This window comes from Heptranchias perlo, chromosome 31 (genome assembly GCF_035084215.1).
Source record: "Heptranchias perlo isolate sHepPer1 chromosome 31, sHepPer1.hap1, whole genome shotgun sequence".
Classification (NCBI taxonomy): Eukaryota; Metazoa; Chordata; class Chondrichthyes; order Hexanchiformes; family Hexanchidae; genus Heptranchias; species Heptranchias perlo.
Window position 1 is genome coordinate 2,477,435 of NC_090355.1, and position 18,846 is coordinate 2,496,280.

Here is an 18,846-nt window from a genome sequence, read left to right on the forward strand (position 1 = left end):
GAATTTTAAAATTGAGGCATTCCCGGACCAGGGGCCAATGTAGGTCAGCGAGCACAGGGGCGATGGGAGAATGGGACTTGGTCCAAGTTAGGATATGGCAGCAGAGTTTTGGACGAGCTCAAGTTTATGGAGGGTGGAAGGTGGGAGGCCGGCCAGGAGAACATTGGAATAGTCAAGTCTGGGGGTAACAAAGACATGGATGAGGGTTTCAGCAGCAGATGGGCTGAGGCAGGAGCAGAGACGGGCGATGTTACAGAGGTGGAAGTAGGCGGTCTGGGTGATGGAGCGGATATGGGGTCAAAAGCTCAGGTCAGGAGCAAATCGGACACCAAGGTTGCGAACGGTCTGGTTTAGCCTGAGATAATGGCCAGGGAGAGGGATGGAATTGATGGCTAGGGAGTGGAGTTTGTGACGGGGATCGAAGACAATGGTTTCAATCTTCCCAATGTTGAACTGGAGGCAATTTCTGCTTATCCAACACTGGATATCGGTCAAGCAGTGTGAGAAATCAGAGGCAGTGGCGGGATTGAGAGAGGTGGTGGTGAGGTAGAGCTGGGCGTCGTCAGTGTACACACGGAACCTGACGTCGTGTTTTTGGATGATGTCGCCGAGGGGCAGCATGTAGATGAGAAATAGGAGGGGCCAAGGATAGATCCCCGGAGGACTAGATCCCTTTTTTAAAACAAAATCTGTAAGTTAGGTTTTAAGGAGAATTGTTTCAATGTTTTCTGTTTTTGTAGCCTTGGGGTTATAAACAATTCCCAAATCACAAAAAGAGGCGATTTGGCCTCTGATAGCAAATTGGGCGCTTAGAAAATCCGACTGGTTAAGGAACCTGTGTTTTAAACAAAATGATCCACTGCTCTCTGTTCTAATGGAGTGTCCTGGAGCAGGGAGCAGCTACGGGATACCTGGGAGCATGAGGAGAATGGGGATCAGCCGGTCACAGCAATTAACCTTTGGAGAAATAACAAAACAATGGGAGAGTGGAGAGAGAAGGGGATAGGTGTGAGGATGGAAATCAGCCACAGGAGAGCAGGGGTCGACTAATGAGAGCAGAGAGTGTCGATGAGCCATGGAGAGCAAGAATCACTCTTGGGAGTGAGAGAAAGGTCACCATATTGCTGATTCTTAATGGATTAGAAGAACAAAAAATGTCTTTTCATCTCCAATCTCCTGCCAGATAGATCCTTGGAGATGGCTCATTACCTCCTGTAGCAGTGTATAACTTGTCTAGGACAGCATGGCCTAAGAACCAGAAACTACTGTAAAATACCTAATGAGGCTGTGATCATCAGTGGCCACTTTAATCGCTGCTCACCATCCCAGCAAAAGAGCCTCCTTTAATCTATATACTCCTGGTATTTAAAGATCTCGATCAACCACTCGATATCCCTTTCTCCATTGAGGGAGAGTCAAACTTCGTGTCTCCTCATTATTACCTCATGGTTTCATTCACTGGCCCAAGGGAAGGTTTGTGTTCATCTGTCAGTCAATTAACTTACCGACTCTTCTCACACACCCTCCATACTCGTGCTCCCTACGCTCCCCCTGCTCTCCCCCCCAGCCCCCCTACTCCTGCTGCCCACACTCCCCCTGCTCTCCCCCCAGCCCCCTACTCCTGCTGCCCACACTCCCCCTGCTCTCTCCCCAGCCCCCCTACTCCTGCTGCCCACACTCCCCCTGCTCTCCCCCCCAGCCCCCCTGCTCTCCCCCAGCCCCCTACCCGTGCTGCCCCAATCCCCCTGCTCTTCACCCCCAGCCCCCCTACTCCTGCTGCCCACACTCCCCCTGCTCTCCCCCCAGCCCCCTACTCCTGCTGCCCACACTCCCCCTGCTCTCCCCCCAGCCCCCATACCCGTGCTGCCCACACTCCCCCTGCTCTCCCCCCAGCCCCCATACCCATGCTGCCCACACTCCCCCTGCTCTCCCCCCAGCCCCCCTACTCCTGCTGCCCACACTCCCCCTGCTCTCCCCCCAGCCCCCATACCCGTGCTGCCCACACTCCCCCTGCTCTCCCCCCAGCCCCCTACTCCTGCTGCCCACACTCCCCCTGCTCTCTCCCCAGCCCCCCTACTCCTGCTGCCCACACTCCCCCTGCTCTCCCCCCCAGCCCCCCTGCTCTCCCCCAGCCCCCTACCCGTGCTGCCCCAATCCCCCTGCTCTTCACCCCCAGCCCCCCTACTCCTGCTGCCCACACTCCCCCTGCTCTCCCCCCAGCCCCCTACTCCTGCTGCCCACACTCCCCCTGCTCTCCCCCCAGCCCCCATACCCGTGCTGCCCACACTCCCCCTGCTCTCCCCCCAGCCCCCATACCCATGCTGCCCACACTCCCCCTGCTCTCCCCCCAGCCCCCCTACTCCTGCTGCCCACACTCCCCCTGCTCTCCCCCCAGCCCCCATACCCGTGCTGCCCACACTCCCCCTGCTCTCTCCCCCCAGCCCCCATACCCGTGCTGCCCACACTCCCCCTGCTCTCTCCCCCCAGCCCCCATACCCGTGCTGCCCACACTCCCCCTGCTCTCTCCCCCCAGCCCCCATACCCGTGCTGCCCACACTCCCCCTGCTCTCCCCCCAGCCCCCCTACTCCTGCTGCCCACACTCCCCCTGCTCTCTCCCCCCAGCCCCCCTACTCCTGCTGCCCACACTCCCCCTGCTCTCTCCCCCCAGCCCCCATACCCGTGCTGCCCACACTCCCCCTGCTCTCCCCCCAGCCCCCCTACTCCTGCTGCCCACACTCCCCCTGCTCTCTCCCCCCAGCCCCCATACCCATGCTGCCCACACTCCCCCTGCTCTCCCCCAGCCCCCATACCCGTGCTGCCCACACTCCCCCTGCTCTCCCCCCAGCCCCCCTACTCCTGCTGCCCACACTCCCCCTGCTCTCCCCCCAGCCCCCATACCCGTGCTGCCCACACTCCCCCTGCTCTCTCCCCCCAGCCCCCATACCCGTGCTGCCCACACTCCCCCTGCTCTCCCCCCAGCCCCCCTACTCCTGCTGCCCACACTCCCCCTGCTCTCCCCCCAGCCCCCCTACTCCTGCTGCCCACACTCCCCCTGCTCTCCCCCCCAGCCCCCCTACTCCTGCTGCCCACACTCCCCCTGCTCTCTCCCCCCAGCCCCCATACCCGTGCTGCCCACACTCCCCCTGCTCTCCCCCCAGCCCCCCTACTCCTGCTGCCCACACTCCCCCTGCTCTCCCCCAGCCCCCATACCCGTGCTGCCCACACTCCCCCTGCTCTCTCCCCCCAGCCCCCATACCCATGCTGCCCACACTCCCCCTGCTCTCCCCCAGCCCCCATACCCGTGCTGCCCACACTCCCCCTGCTCTCCCCCCAGCCCCCCTACTCCTGCTGCCCACACTCCCCCTGCTCTCCCCCCAGCCCCCCTACTCCTGCTGCCCACACTCCCCCTGCTCTCTCCCCCCAGCCCCCCTACTCCTGCTGCCCACACTCCCCCTGCTCTCCCCCCAGCCCCATACCCATGCTGCCCACACTCCCCCTGCTCTCCCCCCAGCCCCCATACCCGTTCTGCCCACACTCCCCCTGCTCTCTCCCCCCAGCCCCCATACCCGTGCTGCCCACACTCCCCCTGCTCTCTCCCCCCAGCCCCCATACCCGTGCTGCCCCCACTCCCCCTGCTCTCTCCCCCCAGCCCCCATACCCGTGCTGCCCACACTCCCCCTGCTCTCCCCCCCCAGCCCACCTTCCTGCTATGACACAACTGCATTATTCTGACATTAGAAAAAGGAACATGTCGATAAATAGTCCATTAAAGGGCCACTGTTCCCATGAAAGAGTGTCTGGAAAACCATTTTCTGTAGGCGTATGAACATACAATGTGCATTGGATTGAAATGCATCTTCACGTCACTGGTATCTGTGACCATTTTAATGTTGCACAACTTCCTCCTCAAATGATCGCCATGCAAAGTCAACAGGGTCAAGAACACATTGGCTGCACTACCACCACAGTCCTATAGGTGGCAGCACTGTACAGTTAATTGTAATAACCCAGAAATACCACCAGTAGGAACATCGGAACAGGAGGAGGCCATTCAGCCCCTCGAGCCTGCTGCGCCATTCAATTAGATCATGGCTGATCTGTAACTCAACTCCATTTTCCCACCTTTGCTCCACATTCCTTGATACACTTACCCAACAAAAATCTATCGATCTCAGTCGTGAAAGCTCCAATTGTCCCCCAGCATCCACGGCCTTATGGGGGGAGAGTGTTCCAGATTTCCACTCCCCTTTGCATGAAAAAGTGCTTCCTGATTTCACTCCTGAATGGCCCAGCTCTAATTTTAAGATTGTGCCATCTTTTCCTGAGGAAATACTAGGGCCTATATTCGTTTTGGTCCGTTATCGGAGAGGCCCGAGACATGTCAGAAATTGGGCCTCGGGCCTCATTAAGTAATCGAGCACTTATTGATATCCAGAGGCGGCTGACCCACGTGGGCTAGAGGGAAATCAAAATCATTTGCCTGTGTGGCAGCGGCCCTCAGGTAAGGCCTGGGGGGGGGGGAAGGGAAGGAGAACGGGAGGTGGGCGATGGCGGGTCGACAGCGGTGCTGTGGAGCTGGGTGGGACGAGCACTCCTGCTCCTCCTGGCTCCATTTTAAAGGAAGTTTCCTTTTTAAAAAGTTTACCTGTGTGTTGGCGACTTTCGGTTAGACCACAGTGAACTCCTGAAAACCTCAGCGGAGCAGGACATAGATCATCTGATAAATTTCTCCCAGGCGTTATGCTCCTATTAACATATTCAAGAGGCCTCATGCCTGCTTTAGGCAGCAGCCAGGGCCATGTAAAAAAGGCCCTGATGAATTTCGCAGTCATCCGAATTCGTGTGCCGATCGGGCGGGGACCACTGCTATATTGGTCCTTGGCGGCCGATTTACGTCTGTAGAACAGGTGCCACAATGTGAAATTTCTCCCCCAGTTTCTTTGTATCTACTTTACTGAATCCCTCTATCATTTTAAACACCTCGATTAGATCACCCCTCAACCTTCTAAACTCAAAGGAATCTCAATACAAACCAAAAACATGACAGTGGTTCATAAAATAACAAATTACAGCACAGAAGGAGGCATTTCAACCCATCTTGCCTGTGCCAGTGTGAACTGCACCCTGAGATCTATGTATCTGAACCTGAGATCTAGCTCTATGTATCTGCGCCCCTCGCTCTTTTTGTGAGCCATGGCTCAGTTGGTATCACTACCACCTCTGAGTCAGATGGTTGTGGGTTCAAGTCCCACTCTAGAGACTTGAGCACAAAATCCAGGCTGATACTCCAGTACAATACAGAGGGAGTGCTGCACTGTCGGAGGAGCCGTCTTTTGGATGAGACGTTAAACCGAGACCTTATTTGCCCTCTCAGGTGGATGTAAAGAATCCCATGGCACTATTTTGAAGAAGTACAGGGGAGTTCTCCCCGGTGTCCCTCAACCAACATCACTAAAATAGATGATCTGATCATTATCACATTGCTGATTGTGGGATCTTGCTGTGCACAAATTGGCTGCACCGTTTCCTACATTACAACAGTGACTACACTTCAAAAAGTACATCATTGCTGTAAAACACTTTGGGACATCTTGAGGTGGCGAAAGTCGCTATATAAATTCAAGTTTTTTTTGTGTATCAATACACCTGATGGATGGCATAGTGCCATCTGACATAACTGGCACCTGTTCCTGTCCACCTTCCTAGCCAATTCCAGTACCAGAGGAACACTGAACACAATCCCAATCATGCAGTGTATACAAACCAACCTTCTGTCCAAAACAACCACATCCTGGGGGCACAGAACTGCCCCCCGCTACAGACAATGACTCAGCTCCTAATACCCAAATTATATGTCACATCAAGTCACATTCACCAGTCATCCCTGTGCTCACTGACCTACATTGGCTCCCGGTCTGGCAACGTCTCGATTTAAAAATTCTCATGCTGTGTTCAAATCCCTCCATGGCCTCGCCCCTCCCTATCTCTAACCTCCTCCAGCCCGACAACCCTCAGAGATCTCTGCGCTCCTCCAATTCTGGCCTTTTGCGAATCCCCGATTTTCATCGCTCCACCTTTGCCAGCCGAGCCTTCAGCTGTCTAAGTCCTAAGATCTGGAATTCCTTCCCTAAACCTCTCTGCCTCTTTCTCCTCCTTTAAGATGCTCCTTAAAACCTACTTCTTTCACCTGTCCTAATATCTTCTTATTTGGCTCGGTGTCAAATTTTGACTGATAATCGCTCCTGTGAGGCACCTTGGGATGCTTTGTAAATGCAAGTTGTTGCTGTTGTGTACGAGGGTGAAGAATATACTGCAGATGCAATGCAAAAGCCCAGCAATTAAGCTCATTCCCTCCTTAACTGACAGCGATCCTGGTGTTAAACCCTTCCATTGGTCTTTCACATACATTGTGCTCTTTAGTGTACACAATCCAGGGCACAATCTTAAAATTAGAGCTAAGCTGTTCAGGACTGATGTCAGGAAGCACTTTCTCACACAAAGGGTAGTGGAAATCTGGAACTCTCTCCCCCAAAATGCTGTGAATGTTGAGTCAATTGAATATTTTTTTTAAAGATTGAGGTCGATAGATTTTTGTTGGGTAAGGGTATCAAGGGATTATGGAGCAAAGGCGGGTAAATGGGGTTGAGGTACAGATCAGCCAGGGTCTAACTGAATGGCAGAACAGGCTCGAGGGGCTGAATGGCCTACTCCACTTCTTATGTTCTGTGTCCTGCTGCCAGCAAGATGAAGTGTAGTGGTCAATGATTGGGAACCGTCCTCCCTGATTTACTGCAGTGTGATCCCTTCTGCCAACAGTAATTTCGAGGCTCATATCCCAATACCCGTTCATTCTCTAGAAGCGTATCTAGTTACCTCTTCACCAGATTTGCTTCAAAGACCTTCCCTGGTGACTTATTCCATGAGTCCATTACCCTCGGTGTGAAATAGTTCTGACTGATTTCTCTATTTACCTCCAATCTCCTCATTTTTTAAAGTATGCTCTGAACCCTCGGTCAGTGTGAACTATTTACCAGGAGATGAAAACTTCAGAAGATGAAAACTTCTATTAAGTTGTCTCATTGAAAACAAGCCCAACTTTCTCAATCCATCCTCTTAGCTTGGATTCCAGAGATCAGTGGTGCAGCCTCCCAAGGTCAACCATCTCCCTCCCATGGTGCACGGACCTATATTGCCTGTGGGATTCCAGACAAGGCCTAAGCTCCAGGAAGATAGGAACAGGGGTAGGCCATTCAGCCCCTCGAGTCTGTTCCACCATTCAATTAGATCATGGCTGATCAGTATCTTAACTCTATCTACTCGCTTTGGTGCTGTAACCCTAACAATAAGTTTGTAGTATCACCCCTTCTGATTTGTATTCTGTCCCTCTGCCGTAAGAGTGACTCCACTTTCAAGGAGCTATGAACCTGTACTCCTAGGTCTCTTTGTTCTATAACTCTCCCCAACGCCCTACCATTAACGGAGTAGGTCCTGTATTCTGTCCCTCTGCTAATGCAGCCTGGTATGGGACAGAGTGACTGAGCACTTGGTCAAATTTGAGCTGATTAGAGAGTCTGCATGGGTTTGTGAAGGGTAAGTCACTTCTGACTAATTTAGTTGAATTTTTTGAGGAGGTCACTAACATGGTGGATAAGGGAGTGTCTATGGATATTATCCATATGGACTTCCAGAAGGCATTTGACAAGGTTCCACACAAGAGATTATCAAAAATGAAATGCGCTGAATTGGGGGCAACCTTGCGACATGGGTGAGAAATTGGTTGGGATGCAGGAGACAGAGAGGAGGGATGTAACAAATGGTGTCCCCAGGGATCTATGCTGGGGCTTCAGCTTTTCACCATGTTTATCAATGACATGAATGAAGTTGTACATCCAAATTTGCAGGTGACACTAAGTTGAGTGTTACAGTAAGTTGTGTAGATGGGAGCAGGAAGTTACAAAGGGACATAGACAGATTAAGTGAGTTCAACATGGGGAAGTGTGAGGTCATTCAGTTTGGATCCAAGAAAAACAAATCGGAATCTAACTGGGAACTGTAAAGGTCCAGGTACACAAATCACTAAAAGTTGGTGGGCAGGTACAAAAAGCAATCAAAATGGTTAATGGAATGTTAGCCTTTATCTCAAGAGGCCTGAATGACAGTGGAGGGGGTGCAGCACGGATTCACCAGAATGATACTGGGGCAAAAAGGGTTAAATTATGAGGACAGGTTGCATAGAATCATAGAAGTTTACAACATGGAAACGGGCCCTTCGGCCCAACATGTCCATGTCGCCCAGTTTATACCACTAAGCTAGTCCCAATTGCCTGCACTTGGCCCATATCCCTCGATACCCATCTTACCCATGTAACTGTCCAAATGCTTTTTAAAAGACAAAATTGTACCCGCCTCTACTACTGCCTCTGGTAGCTCGTTCCAGACACTCACCACTCTGAGTGAAAAAATTGCCCCTCTGGACCCTTTTGTATCTCTCCCCTCTCACCTTAAATCTATGCCCCCTCGTTATAGACTCCCCTACCTTTGGGAAAAGATTTTGACTATCGACCTTATCTATGCCCCTCATTATTTTATAGACTTCTATAAGATCACCCCTTAACCTCCTACTCTCCAGGGAAAAAGTCCCAGTCTATCTAACCTCTCCCTATAAGTCAAACCATCAAGTCCCGGTAGCAGCCTAGTAAATCTTTTCTTCACTCTTTCTAGTTTAATAATATCCTTTCTATAGTAGAGTGACCAGAACTGTACACAGTATTCCAAGTGTGGCCTTACTAATGTCTTGTACAACTTCAACAAGACATCCCAACTCCTGTATTCAGTGTTCTGACCAATGAAACCAAGCATGCCGAATGCCTTCTTCACCACCCTATCCACCTGTGACTCCACTTTCAAGGAGCTATGAACCTGTACTCCCAGATCTCTTTGTTCTATAACTCTCCCCAATGTCCTACCATTAACGGAATAGGTCCTGGTCTGATTCGATCTCCCAAAATGCATCACCTCACATTTATCTAAATTAAACTCCATCTGCCATTCATCGGCCCACTGGCCCAATTTATCAAGATCCCGTTGCAATCCTAGATAACCTTCTTCACTGTCCACAATGCCACCAATCTTGGTGTCATCTGCAAACTTACTAACCATGCCTCCTAAATTCTCATCCAAATCATTAATATAAATAACAAATAACAGCGGACCCAGCACCGATCCCTGAGGCACACCGCTGGACACAGGCCTCCAGTCTGAAAAACAATCCTCTACAACCACCCTCTGTCTTCTGTCGTCAATCCAATTTTGTATCCAATTGGCTACCTCACCTTGGATCCCGTGAGATTTAACCTTACGTAACAACCTACCATGCGGTACCTTGTCAACTTACCCACTACAGATGTCAGGCTCACTGGTCTGTAGTTCCCAGGCTTTTCCCTGCCGCCCTTCTTAAACAAAGGCACAACATTTGCTACCCTCCAATCTTCAGGCACCTCACCTGTAGCTGTCGATGATTCAAATATCTCTGCTAGGGGACCCGCAATTTCCTCCCTAACCTCCCATAACGTCCTGGGATACATTTCATCAGGTCCCGGAGATTTATCTACCTTGATGCGCGTTAAGACTTCCAGCACCTCCCTCTCTGTAATATGTACACTCCTCAAAACATCACTATTTATTTCCCCAAGTTCCCTAACATCCATGCCTTTCTCAACCGTAAATACTCATTCAGGATCTCACCCATCTCTTGTGGTTCCGCACATAGATGACCTTGTTGATCCTTAAGAGGCCCTACTCTCTCCCTAGTTACTCTTTTGCTCTCCCTAGTTACTCTTTTGCCCTTTATGTACTTGTAGAAGCTCTTTGGATTCTCCTTTGCCTTATCTGCCAAAGCAATCTCATGTCCCCTTTTTGCCCTCCTGATTTCTCTCTTAACTCTACTCCGGCAATCTCTATACTCTTCAAGGGATCCACTTGATCCCAGCTGTCCATGCATGTTATATGCCTCCTTCTTCTTTTTGACTAGGGCCTCAATCTCCCGAGTCATCCAAGGTTCCCTACTTCTACCAGCCTTGCCCTTCACTTTATAAGGCATAGACTGGGCTTGTATTCCCTTGAGTATAGAAGGTTGAGGGGTGATCTAATCAAGGTGCTTAAAATGATTAAAAGATTCGATAGAGTAGATGCAGAGAAACTATTTCCTTTGGTGGAGAGTCCAGAACAAGGAGGCGCAATCTTAAAAATTAGAGTTAGGTCATTCAGGAGTGAAATCAGGAAGTACTTTTTCACACACAGGGTAGTGGATATCTGGGACTTTCTCCCCCAAAAGGCTTTGGATGCTGGGTCAATTGAAGCTTTCAAGACTGAGATTGATAGATGTTTGTTGAGTAAGGGTATTAAGAGATATGGAGCAACAGTGGGTACATGGGGCTAAGATACAGATCAGCCATTATCTAATTGAATGGTGGAACAGGCTCGAGGGGCTGAATGGCCTCCTCCTGTTCCTATGTCGTAGACCAGACCAGGAAGCACATCAGTGACTCCATTGGGTTTTTACAACAATCCGGCAGCTTTCAATTTAATTTTTCAGTTGCCAGCCCACAAGTTACCAGATTTATTGGATTTACTTGATCCCTCACCCCATCGCGATCCCTGACCCCTCACCCCATCGCAATCCCTGACCCCTCACCCCATCCCAATCATTGTCCTGTTTGACGTTTGGATCAGTTTTCCCGGTATGACCAGCTCTCCTGTGGCTGTAACTGCTCTGCTCAGTGTTAAAGTGGAACGGGTTTCACTGTCTTTGAGGCCAGGCGATTGTCAATGTTTTAGGATCGGCCAATTCACGCTCTTCCCACATCTCCCGCTCTCTCCTTATGTCCCATGAGTGAAAGGTCCAGCGGGAGGTTTAAGGAGCCTGAGGAGAGGGGGGTGGGGGTCGTTAAAGTGACAAGCCGTTCTAATTCACTCACATCAATCCCTGGGATTGGGATTGGGAATGGGATGGGCGGAGTGTGAAGGTGGATCAGTCGCGGGTCCCCCCTCCCGCTCAGTTGAATGTTGGACCAGATGCTGCTGCATTGAGGCTTGTAGCGTGGTTTAAATTGGCAGAGAATGGGCCGACCGCAGGGATCACTGCCCGGGGCTGATCCCCAACAGGAGCTGTATCTGGTGCCACGCGATTGTTCTCAGGTCCGTTGAGAAGAGGAGTTGGTCCAACTTTAAGAAGAGCTGCAGATGTTTTTTTTTGCACAGCTCCAGTGTACGGCTCTCATCCTGCCGCTGATTACACGTAGCAGATTTTGACTATGATGAAGCACGTGAAATGATAAATACAAGTTTTGTCAGGTCCCACTCAAGACACCGTAGATGCTTAAAGCATAATGTTAGCCATGTTCATAATGGAGAGAAAATGTGTTCACGTACAGATATCTACATACACATAACACTCGGGAAGTTACACAAAGGTGACACACTAACCTTTGACTCCTTTTCTTCCAGGAGAGTCTCCAGCTTCTTCTGTGCTGCCCGACCCTCATGGTCATTGCTGACGACCAGAATGATGTGTCCCCATCGGAAACGCCTCATCATTTCAAACCAGACCTGAGCTTGGTGAGAATAGGGTGGCACAGTACGGAGAAAAGAGAGATGGATACTCTGCCGGAAAAACACAGCTTCAGTCAGCGATTGGCCACATAGCGTCAAGAGGTAGTCAGCTCCCAGAAACAAGACCCAGTAACTCCAGGGTCAGAGAGCTCCCAGACACAGGGCCCAGTAACTCCAGGGTCAGAGAGCTCCCAGACACAGGGCCCAGTAACTCCAGGGTCAGAGAGCTCCCAGACACAGGGCCCAGTAACTCCAGGGTCAGAGAGCTCCCAGACACAAGACCCAGTAATTCTCAGGTCAGAGAGCTCCCAGACACAAGACCCAGTAATTCTAGGGTCAGAGAGCACCCAGACACAGGGCCCAGTAATTCTAGGGTCAGAGAGCACCCAGACACAGGGCCCAGTAATTCTAGGGTCAGAGAGCTCTCAGTCTCGGGGCCCAGTAATTCTAGGGTCAGAGAGCTCCCAGACACAGGGCCCAGTAACTCCAGGGTCAGAGAGCTCCCAGTCACAGGGCCCAGTAATTCTAGGGTCAGAGAGCTCTCAGACACAAGACCCAGTAATTCTAGGGTCAGAGAGCTCCCAGACACAAGACCCAGTAATTCTAGGGTCAGAGAGCTCCCAGACACAGGGCCCAGTAACTCCAGGGTTACAGAGCTCTCAGTCTCGGGGCCCAGTAACTCCAGGGTTACAGAGCTCCCAGACACAGGGCCCAGTAACTCCAGGGTTACAGAGCTCTCAGACACAGGGCCCAGTAATTCTCGGGTCAGAGAGTTCCCAGACACAGGGCCCAGTAATTCTAGGGTCAGAGAGCTCCCAGACACAGGGCCCAGTAATTCTGGGGTCAGAGAGCTCCCAGTCACAGGGCCCAGTAATTCTAGGGTAACTCTAGTAATTCCAGACACCTCCGCTCTGTCCGCAAGTGTGACCCTGACCTGCCGGTCACTTGCCATTTTAATTCCCTGTCCCGCTCCCACCCTGACCTCTCTGTCCTCAGTCTCTTACACTGTTCAAATGAAGCTCAATGGAAGCTCGAGGAACAGCACCTCATCTTTCGATTTGGCACTTTATAACCTTCCGGACTCAACACTGATTTCAATAACTTCAGATCATAACCACATCAGTCAGCTAGTGCTGGTAATGGTTCTGCTGCTGCCATTTACAGCTACTCCTGATCAATCTTTTGTTTCTTAACCTGACCCATTATCACCCTCCTTGCCTTGCACCATCATCCCTTTTGTCATTTAATCATTTGTGTCCTCACAGACCTTCTGTTCATTCCTCCCCTCCCTCCCTCCCTCCCTCCCTCCCCCTGGCACTGTATTTGCTCAAAAACTTTAACTCTTAACATCTTCCAGCACTGACGAAAAGTCTTTAACCTGAATGTTAACTCTGTTTCTTTCTCCACAGATCCTGCCTGACTTGCTGAGCTCCTCCAGCATTTTCTGTTTTTATTCCAGAAGAACAGGTTCTGGCTGCAAGCCGATCTTTCACTAATTCACTCATTGAAGAGGAAGTAAATCAAGAAGAAAAATCCCTGCAGTAAACAAACATTTCATAAAGTCCACTTAAGACTGCTCATTCAGTCACTTTCTGAATTCATTCTAATTAACATAATTTGTGTATTTTGTGGCCCAAGGTGTAGTTTCCGAGAGCCATGTAGTCTGCAGGTGGGTACTCTGCTCCCACATCCCCGGGGCTAATATATAACTCATCACTAGGAGATGCACAATACTGACCGAGTTAGGACTCTCCTTCAAACAGCCCGCCCTCCCGAGGTTTAAATTAGAATAACGAATACCAGGCAGTGAGTTACAGGCTAGAATCTAATCGAGGGGTTTGGGGGTTTATATATAGAATAACGGATACCCGGGAGTGAGTTACAGGCTGCAATCTAAAACGGGTTCGTGGGGGGAGGGGGATTTAGATATTGATCAGTGAAGTTACCCACAGGGCAATGGATACACAGGAGTGAGTTTATAGACTGCAATATACTCAAGGGATTTGGACCTTTAATGTGTAGAATGCTGGATATCACAGAGTGAGTTACAAACTAGAATCTAATCAAAAGTTTTGGATCATTACATGTGGAATAATGTATATTCAGTACTGAGCTCGAATCAAATTAAAGAGTTTGGATGGTTTATAGAATAACTGATGTAATGGTAACTACATGGTTTCTTCTTACATAGAATTACATAGTATTTACAGCAGAGAAACAGGCCATTCGGCCCAACAGGTCTACGCTCCACACGAGCCTCCTCCCACCTTACTTCATTTAATTCTATCAGCATATCTTTCTGTTCTTTTCTCCCTCCTGTACTTACCTAGCTTCCCCTTAAATGTGTCTATGCTTTCCTCTCAATTACTCCTTGTAACAGCAGATTCCACATTCTAACCACGTTCTTGTATAATGTTAATTATGTATAGGGAGATGTGAATGATTTTTGAACTAACTACAGTTAAAATGGAAACTATCTTTCCTCAGGAGCTGAGTCAGGCAGTGAGAAAGGAGTTGGTTTGTTCTGGTAATTACCTGTACAAGGGGCAGGGCCTGTCTCCAGCCTTTAACAACTCCTAGGTGTGCAGGGCCTGGACTAGGTCTGGACATTTGCTAGTCAGGTGACTTTTATAGTCCAGCCGCTCCATTGTATCTTTGATCTGTCTCGAGTGACAGTTCAGAGTTTCGGGCTGGGATCAGTTTCACAGTTCAGTTGTAGATCCCAGATTACAGATTTCTAAGACACGCTTATAAGGGGCTTTGAAATAATCTCGAAACACTTTCATAAGTTGGTCTTAGGAAACATTTTAAAGTATCCGAGAGACTGAAGCATTGTATTGCTATTTCTTCAGCCAATTTAACATGTTTCCGTTTATATTTCTTTCTCGCAATAACCAATTTGTAGTTTAGTCTGAAATACATGGTGTGTCGAGTGGTGTTTTTCTGCCTGAGGGAGTGTCACAGGTAGAAATATAATGATGGGGTAAAAATGGTCCCTGGAATAATAATGGAACTCGAGATGCACGGGATGAGTTGGGTTTTGATGTAAAAGGTTAGATTGTTAATCCTGAGACAGGCTAAATCCCATTTGTAGTGGATAAGATTATGTTTTGGCTGATAAACAACACTGGGATTTCATGGAAGCAATTTTCTGTAGGAAGCAGAAGTAAAGAGTTTGGGAGAGAAGCCTGGATTATATAAATGGATATCCAGGAACAAGTTACCAAATTGCAACACCACACTTCCGATTCCTGAGTCCAAATCATTTCTGTATATGGTGAACGCGTTACGAGAATCCAATTGACGGGATGTATGGTTAATGCATTGAACTGAAACCAAAGAGTCAAGTCACAATCTTAAAACTAATTAAGGGGTGTGGGAGGTTTCTGTATGGAGTAACACATACCAGAGAGTAAGCCACAAGCTGCAACCTAATCGAAGGTTTCAGGTGATTTACATGTAGAATCTTGGATATTGAGGAAATTGGGTGGAGAAGGAGGAATGAGTTAACTGGTGTATTTGCAGCTTATGAGAAATAAGAGAGGTAAAGTGCAGAGGAGCACTGATCACAATTGCATTGATAAAACAGAGAGGGGCAAGAAAGGTTGTGACACGAAGAGAGAGGTTAAAGGTAGTGGTGAGGGAAGGATTGCCTAGCAGATGAAAGCTTTCTCTTGTGAGAGGTATTTGAAGATCCTCCCCAGAATGTGATCTGAGAGTAATGGAGACTGAAGAGTCAGAATAGGAAGCTTTATCAGTCCTGTATATAACATGGAAATAGCCATTTTGGAGAATCTCTTCAGCCACGTGCAGATAGTTTTTTTAAAATTTGCTCATGGGATGTAGGCGTCACTGGCGAGGCCAGCATAGTTCTGAGAATCAGGTAGAGTCTACCCACGTGTAATGCATGCAATTTACATTTGATGTTCAGCTATCAACAGAAACTTGCAACAAAGATTAAAAACAAACAAGGCGGGATTCTCGGATTCTGTCTTGACTATTTCCACTTCAAGACACTGAATGATAGGCCGAGTCGCCCAGATTGATTGGGTATTCCTTACCTTGTCAGAATATATTGACATGCGTGTCGTCAAGCCAATCACAGGGATTCGGTAGAAGCCGGCGGTGTAGGATACAGGAGTTGGGGTGAGGTGGTCACTGGGACCAGGAGGGTGACTCACCAATATCGCATACACCTGGGAAAGAAACCACAGAGAGATGTGAAAACACCCGAGAACTGAGACTCCTTCAACATCACAGAACGTTTAACCCAGACCCCAATGGGCAAGGAGTTGGAACAGGAATCATGATTTCAGGGCCTCTGGTTCCCATCCAACACCCCATTTCTTCACATTCTCCTCCCAGTTAATAATAACATTCTCCTTTCCCCCACCCTTGCCCATACTGGTACTCTCTCCGATCCCACCACCCCCCTTCTCCCATTCAGTGCTAGCACTTTCCCCTCCCCCCCACCCCCCTCACTCAAGACTACCTAGAATTACATAGAATCTACAGCACAGAAACAAGCCATTTGGCCCAACTGGTCTATTGCCAGAGATTATACTCCACACGAGCCTCCTCCTACTCTAATTCCCTCTTCCTACCTGCACCCCCCCCCCCCACCGCCGTATCTCTCTATTCCCTTCTCTCTCATGTTTGATTCAAGCCTCCCCTTAAATGCAACAATGTTATCTGCTTCAACCACTCCATGTGTAAAGAATTTCCTTCTAAATTCTTTATTTGATCTGTCAGTGACTGTTTCTACTTGTGGGTGAGTCCAGAACAAGGGGGTATACACATAAGATAGCTCCTGCACATCCACCCTATCAAACCCCTTCATGATTTTGAAAACCTCTATAAGGTCTCCTCTTCATCTTTTCTTTTCCAGAGAAAAGAGTCCCAGCCTGTTGAATCTTTCTGGACAGTTGCATCCCCTCAATTCCAGTAACATTCTTGTAAATCTTTTTTTCACTTTCTCCAGTGTTTCTATATCCTTTTTGTAATATGGAGACCAGAACTGCACACAGTGCTCCAAGTGTGGTCTAACCAAGGTGCCATATAAATTCAACATTACCTCCCCGCTAGTGTAATCTATTCCTCTAAGAATTAACACCAGTACTGTGTTTGTACTCATCATGTCCTTATCAATGTGTTTTGCTACTTTTTGTGATTTATGTTTCTATATTCCTGGATCTCTTTGTTCCTCTACCACATTTAGTTTCTTACATTTTAAGGAATAAGTGACCTCCTATTAAAATTGAATTTTATTGACCATTTATCCGCCCACTTTGCCAGCCTGTTTATACCTTCCTGTATTTTGGTGCAGTCCTCCATATTATTAGCTCCACTCCCCAATTTGGTATCATCTGCAAATTGCAACACCACACTTCCAATTCCTGAGTCCAAATCATTTCTGTAAATGGTGAACAACAGTGGGCCCAGCACAGATCCCTGAGGGACACCACTTCCCACTTCTCGACAATCCGAGAAACTTCCCTTAACTCCTACCCTCTGTTTTCTGTTTGTAGCCATTGTTCAATCTATTCTGCTACCTGGCCCCTGTTCCCCCCAAGCTGTGTGCGTGTGCGGCTGTGCGGCAGTTTTGTGTGCCTCGCCCGTCATCGTTCCGTCCGCGTACCAAACCTGCGCGCTCTGGTGGAGATGCTGCTGAGGCGACATCAGCTACCAATCACTTTGCAGCAAGGGCGGGTAAAGTTAGGTTGGATGGGAGTGTTGTACTGCAGATGTCGGCATCTAGTGTAGGTCAGTGGTACAGCTGCTCAGAGACCGGTCTCCACAAATAGTATACTGATATATATATATATATATATAGGACAAAGTGTAAATGTATATATAATATAATAAAGAAATAGTGTAACAGTTTATATGTATAGAAGAAATAGTGTAAAAGTTTATATATTATATAAAAATATATACGAATTTGAAAAAAAATGTAAAAGTTTATATATATTTATTTATATATATATTGGATAAATAATGTAAATGTTTATATATACACATTTCCATCCCTTCATGATATAACTGATTTGAGTTTCCAATCAGAAAACCTCAGCACACGAGGATTCAGTAAAGATTCAGTGAGATGTGTTCAATTAAATGAAAGCTTTTCACCTCGTGTGAATTGTGGAGCATTGTTACTTTAGTCTAAAGACAAACATATTTAAGGCATTGGTAGCAAATAACATTGGAGGGAGTCTATGATTAGTGCAATTAACAGTTTTTGTCACCATCCTATTTGACGTTAGCTTCTGAAGTGAACTACAAATTAACCCAAATTACCCGGCATAGTGCAATAATTATTTATCAATTTCCATATTTCATATTTACAAATTAAGTAATTCTGACACAGATCATGTGTAATTCTGTTATTAAAGATCCTTCTATAATTGTGCTAAAATATACTTTCCAATCACATTGGCACATTGTAATCAAAACAATGAAGTTGATTTAAATTGTTTTATACAACTGCTATCCAAAAGCCCTCAGTTGCCCCAAGGATTGTCTCTTTTTATCTTTGTCTGTTGCCTCCCTCAGTTCAGGTTCTTCATGACCAAACTGCTCCCTGGGTTACACAGAGGCAGCCAAAACTAATGAGACCTGCAGGATGTACAACTGGAAGACAATAATTTTTTAAACCCTGCTGAGGATTCAATGGGGGGAGGGGCGGAAATCTTTAATTAAACTGTTCCCTATCCCCAAATTTACACTGACTGATTTGACAGCTGTTTTGTATTTCTGACTCAATTTAAAAATTCCGATTGCACATGATTTATTTCTGTTTGAATCAGAGTCACGAAGCTGATTCAACAAAAAGCTGATTGGAATTGTTCCCATCAGATAATTTTTAATAAAATATAACAAGACTGATCTGCTCAATCCTAGTGCAATTTAAGAAACCCATTTCATAAATTATATAAATTTATCAGTCAATATAACATTAAATTGTTACAATTATCCATTATTTTGTACATTTGTTCTGTTTGTTATTTACCCTGAATAATGTTTTCTAAAAAGACGTTCTATTTAAAGTTGTGATTTTTTTGTACGGTGGCGCACGCAGCCTTTATATCGATGCACAAACCCAAATTCATTCCGCACATGGCCGAAAAAAATGAGAGGGAACATTGCCCTTGACTCCACACATCATGATGTGAATGGTGGTGGACAATTAAACAAATAACAGGAGGAGGAGGCTCTGCAAACATCCCCATTCT

General features: G+C 47.9%; 1 protein-coding gene across 1 annotated transcript in view; it reads right to left on the minus strand.

Annotated features, from left to right (window-relative positions):
* LOC137300372 (glutamate receptor ionotropic, NMDA 1) overlaps window positions 1-18,846 on the minus strand; it is a 223,097-nt gene that overhangs the window by 187,974 nt on the left and 16,277 nt on the right. The window contains exons 2-3 of the mRNA XM_067969456.1: window positions 15,673-15,807; window positions 11,486-11,662 (exon numbers count right to left, since the gene is read on the minus strand). Of these exons, the coding sequence (XP_067825557.1) occupies window positions 11,486-11,662; window positions 15,673-15,807 (312 nt within the window). The remainder of the gene's footprint in view (window positions 1-11,485; window positions 11,663-15,672; window positions 15,808-18,846) is intronic.